The sequence below is a fragment of the Adiantum capillus-veneris genome, chromosome 5 (assembly GCF_014529385.1).
Source record: "Adiantum capillus-veneris isolate H3 chromosome 5, ASM1452938v2, whole genome shotgun sequence".
NCBI classification, from domain to species: Eukaryota; Viridiplantae; Streptophyta; class Polypodiopsida; order Polypodiales; family Pteridaceae; genus Adiantum; species Adiantum capillus-veneris.
The window spans coordinates 92,609,565-92,614,581 of record NC_140935.1 but is presented as its reverse complement, the minus strand read 5'-3'; the positions used below and the strand labels follow the sequence as shown (position 1 = coordinate 92,614,581).

At 45.5% G+C, this 5,017-nt stretch overlaps 1 protein-coding gene across 1 annotated transcript; it reads right to left on the bottom strand.

Annotated features, from left to right (window-relative positions):
- Positions 1-1,496: 1,496 nt before the first annotated feature.
- LOC147457736 (uncharacterized) lies at positions 1,497-4,681 on the bottom strand. The gene is made up of 3 exons (XM_086512558.1): positions 3,751-4,681; positions 2,273-3,598; positions 1,497-2,152 (listed from the first exon to the last, which is right to left on the bottom strand). Exons 1-2 carry the CDS (start codon positions 4,600-4,602, stop codon positions 2,486-2,488), a joined length of 1,965 nt encoding a protein of 654 aa, XP_086368684.1. The 5' UTR covers positions 4,603-4,681; the 3' UTR covers positions 1,497-2,152; positions 2,273-2,485.
- Positions 4,682-5,017: the final 336 nt, after the last annotated feature.

The following is a 5,017-nucleotide window of genomic DNA, read 5'->3' as shown; positions in this document are numbered from 1 at the left end:
TAGCTTCGATCTTTGCGGGATCCATTCTAACACCATCCTTTGAGACTATGTGGCCCAGAAAGTGGATCTCTTCGAGGAAGAATTCACTTTTCTTAGGATTGACAAGTAACCTGTGACTGCGCAGCTCTTCAAACACAATGGTCAAGTGACGCCTATGCTCCTCTTCATTCTTCGAATACACTATCATGTCATCGAAGAACGTTCCAACAAGCTGTAGATGCGAGCAGAAAATCTGGTCCATCATTCTGTTGAACATGGCAGGAGCATTTGTTAGCCCAAACGACATCACTAGAAACTCATAAAGACCAAATGTCGTTCTAAACGCAGTCTTGTGCACATCCTCTAGCCTTATACGAATCTGATGGTACCCACTCTTAAGGTCTATCCTGCTGAAAATTGCAGCACCCTCTAAACGATCGAGAATATCATCAATTCTAGGAATAGGGAACCTATTCTTGATGGTATTCTTATTCAACACACGGTAATCAATACACATGCGCCATGAGCCATCCTTCTTCTGCACTAGGAGCACTGGGGAGCAAAAGGGTGAAGAACTAGGCTGAATCAGCCCCTTCTCTAATAACTCCTCAACCTGGCCCATAATCTCTTTCTGTTGCGCCGCACTAACCCTGTAGGGAGGTCTATTTGGTGGACTACACCCTGGCACCAAATCTATCCGATGGTCCTCAGGTCTCTCTGGCGGCAATTGCGACCGTAATGAATCAGAAAAACTGTCACTAAACTTTTGCAAAAATGCTGACCTTTCTTTATCTAACACAGATAAATTTGACTGATCACTCTCTGAGACATCACGTGCAAAAATCAAGTACACAGAAAGATGATTCTTTATTACATAAGTGATAGCAGAAGCAGATACAATAGGGACTAACTCTCCTTTAAGCTTTACATCCAAGATGTGAGTTTTGCCCCTATGATGTACAGTGATCTTTTTGTTGTAGGCATCCAAGACTCCATGCACTCGGAACATCCACGGGATCCCCAACAAGGCGTCACAACCTTCCAGCGGCATGATGTAAAACTCTTCTGTGTCCACATACGACTGAATATGCAGACGCAGCTTTCCAATGATGGGAGTAACACACTCTGAGTGGCCAGGACATGCCAACCCTGTCTCTGCTGTGTACCCCATCTCTTCAGCTCTGATGCCCAGCTTCATAGCTAACTCTGGTGAGATAAAGTTGGCTTTGGCACCTGGATCAAAGAAGATGAGTGCCGTCCATAGTAGTCTCGTACGGTCCCGTACGTTTTGTACGCGTACGATGATGTGCGGTACTAAACGAACTAAAAAAAATTATGATGTACGATGACGTTATGTACGTTCAAATTTAAAAAAACAAATAATTCTCAAGTCTAAGGGCCTAAGGCTTAGGCCTTAATACTTACTTATAGAAACTTGACATTTGTATAGATTACAAGTTAGTAGTTACAATACTACATAGTACATAGTACAATGTAAAGAGTCAAGACTCAAAGACTAAAGAGAATGAGCATTACATAAACCAAAATGATCATTGAAATTTGATAAGTAGAGACCAAGTGGCAAGGGCTACAAAGTACTCAAAAAGTGGCAAGGGATACAAAAAAGTGGGGGGACCAAGTGGCAAGGGCTACAAAGTACTCAAAAAGTGGCACACCATAATAGAGAGACTAAATAGTAAAGTCACTAGTCACTAGTGCTCTCATCATCTTCCTCATCTTCCTCTTTTGAGCCTTGCTCATCAACATCATCCTCTTCCTCACAAGAGTCGAAGGATGACGGCTCATAATCTCCATCACTAATGAGGTTGCCTTCATCATCATACTCTGGCTCTCGAGGCTCTCTATCCTCGGAAGTGATGGCCGCCGCACAAGAGCCGCTTCCGGAGCCTCGCCGCACATAGGTCCTAGGAGCCTCCGTGGGTGTTGTTGATGCTTTGCCTCTACCTCTTGTAGCCCTGGCACCTCTGCCTCTTGTAGCCGATGTAACTCCATGGATGACGACCTTCTTGCGTGATCGTGTGCGAGAAACCCGGCGATCAATCTCCTCAAGCTCCAAGTAGAGCTCACGAAAAATCATTTGCTCCTCAGGGTCTTGCTGTTTATTGACACTCTTTAGAGTGTCAATCGTAAGTGTGAGCTCATCCACGTTGACCTATTTGACATTTACAACATTGGACAATGAAAACATAATTAGTATATTCAAATTAATTAAAGACTAGACTCTAGAGTATAGAAAATGGAGTGAGTAGTGATTATAATTTATAATTTATACCTGTCGAGCCATAGGCATCTCATGCATAGAGCGCAACATGCGTAAATTGGAGCGACAATAGATAAGTCGCTCTAATTGCTTCGTTGAGAGCTTGTTTCGGATTTTGGTGTGGATGAGGGAGTATGCGGACCAATTACGCTCACATGCTCCCGATGAGCAATCCTAAAACACATCAAGAGAGGCATAAGCTATAAGAGACTATAGTTGAAGAGATTAAGCATAAAATGTAAAAGGTTGAGGCTTGTCGCTTACTTGGCCAAGAACCCTCAGAGCAAGTCGTTTGAGAGTAGGCAATTGATAGCCAAAGCTCTCCCACCAAAATAAAGGCTTCACCAAGGATTGCCGCTTCCAACACAAGTTGGAAGTAAATGCGGTGCCTCGTTGGTCGCTATAGTTGATTACCTCTTGGATAAATGCTCCAATGTCCTCTTCTTTTAGCACCTTAAAGAGGTAATTGTTGTGCTCCTCAATAAGCTCTTGGTTTGCAAAGAGTTCGGGCTTCTTGTAAGCCGGATGCAAGAGAGCCGCAAAGTAATGGATAGGTCTCTTCATCCAATCCCACCGCTTTGTGATTAGGAGGAGAATGTCGTCTCTCTTGGGAGAGTCCTCGAGGTAATCACTACAAGAAGAGAGAGGAAATGTACTAAGTAGAGAAACAAGCATGTAGAATTTAAATATATAGAGAATGACATATGTAATAATAAATATGTAGTTATACCGTGTTCCATCGGGAGCCCCATCTAGGATTGTAGACTTCTCAATCTCCTTGTAAGCTTCCTCCATGAAGTGCCATAGAAGCCCAATAGTTGCCCCTTCCATGTCAGTCATGCGGAGAGCCTTGTACAAGGGCAAGATCGCAACGACAAGACCCTTAATTTCTTGCCAAAACTCCTCCCGCAAGCAAAGCCGTTGGATGGCTTTTGCATCTTGTTGGGAAGCGGCGGACTCTCCATTCATCCACTCCTTAAACTCATCGGAGACCATGGTCTTTTGTATTTTGTTTTGCACATCATAGAGCCGCTCTAGAAGTAGCCACATGGCGGCAAAGCGAGTGGCCGATGGCTTCGTCAACTCAAGGTCGGAGTAGGTGCGGTAAATGGCAAGCACCCTCACTTTGCCGTTGATGAAATTGATGATGGAGAGTGCTTGGTTGAGGATATCTTTCACCCAACCTAGCTCCCCTATGTCTTCAAAGAGAAGGTCAAGGCAATGAGAGGCACATGGAGTCCATACTATGGATGGAAATTCCTTCTCTAGCCTCTTACTCATTGCCTTGCAATTTGAAGCATTGTCGGTAATCACTTGCACGACATGCTCTGCACCAACCTACACAAGAGGCATTTGTGACAAGAAGAGTTAAAACTTAAAAATTAAAACATAGGACTCATTGGCAATTGCTCAAGACATAAAGGCTCGATTTACGGTTTTACCTCAAGAATGGCTTGGCGGATGTGCTTCCAAACGAATGCCCCGGTCACTTTCTTCCCTCTCGAACCCGCATCCACCGCCCGTAAGAAGTACGTGCCAAGAGGACAAGAAACAAGAATGTTGATGATGCCCCTCTTCTTGCGGTCGCTCCATCCGTCGGAGAGGATAGAGCATCCATACTTTGCCCAACCCGCACGTACGGGCTCAAGTGACTTGTCAATCCTTGCCCTCTCTTCATCAAGCTTCTTTGTTCTCATGTCATGGTATGACACACCCGTCCACCCTTCGCATGGACCAACCGCCGCAATTGCTATGAACATCCTCTTCCATCGCTCCAACCGAAGAATGTTGAAGGAGAGATTGCATTCAATAACCGTGCGGGCAATCTCTATTTCCGCGATTCTTTGTCTCTCCTTGAGGAAAGACAAGGGGCCGGAGCATCCACCCACCAATTTCGCAACAGAAGTTTGCTTTGCCATCTTCGGAGGCCGGCCACCATCACTTGAAGACCCCTTGGACTTCTTGGACTTCTTGGAGGAGGCACTACCATCACATGAGGCCGCGGTGGCACCGGTAGCCATGGACATAGTTGGAGAGGCCTCTTCCTCCGAATCGGAGCTATCAACATCCGGCGACACGAACTCATCCGAGGTGACTCTACCCTTGCGTGTCTTCAATGGAAGATACTTTCTCTTGCATTCCGCAAGGATATCTTCGGGGATATTAGGACATGGCCCCGCTTGTCCTCCCATCTTTGTCAAGTGGATGATGAGACGGGTGACGGAAGAGGTCATAGCTTTTGGGCAATATTTGCACCACCACTTGCAAGAGTTTTGCTTGCCCCCCACCCGCTCAAAATATCGGCAATGCTTCTCAAAGGCTTCATGAAGAGGAGGCGGCATTATGTAGTATGTAGCTAGTAGCTACTAGTATGATGTATGATGTATGATGTATCAATAGATGAGAGAGAGAGAGAGAGAGAGAGAGAGAGACCCAAGGAAGCTTGAAGGAGAGACCCGTCACGGTGTCACCCAAGGGAGCTTGAAGGAGAGAGATGGTAGACCCAATGGAGACTCGAGAGCTTGAGAGCTTGAAGCTTCAATGGAAGCACATGGAGATGAGAGGGTAGAGCATTGAGAGGCTTAGGGCTAAAGCTTGTAGTTGTAGGTTGTGTTGGATAACAAAGGGGAAGGGTTGCTTAAATAGGAGAGAAAGAGCATGTGAGCTTGACATTTGAGCAATGGGCATTGGCCCTTGGGCAATAAGCATGGCAATGTGCCAATGGCCCATGAGCAATAAGCATGGCATTTCGCTTCA

Coding starts and splice junctions, on each gene's coding strand:
- LOC147457736 (XM_086512558.1), bottom strand. CDS start 4,602: ATGCCGCCTCCTCTTCATGAAGCCTTTGAGAAGCATTGCCGATATTTT. Junction 3,599..3,750: donor CGGGTTCGAGAGGGAAGAAA/GTGACCGGGGCA, acceptor CCTCTTGTGTAG/GTTGGTGCAGAGCATGTCGT.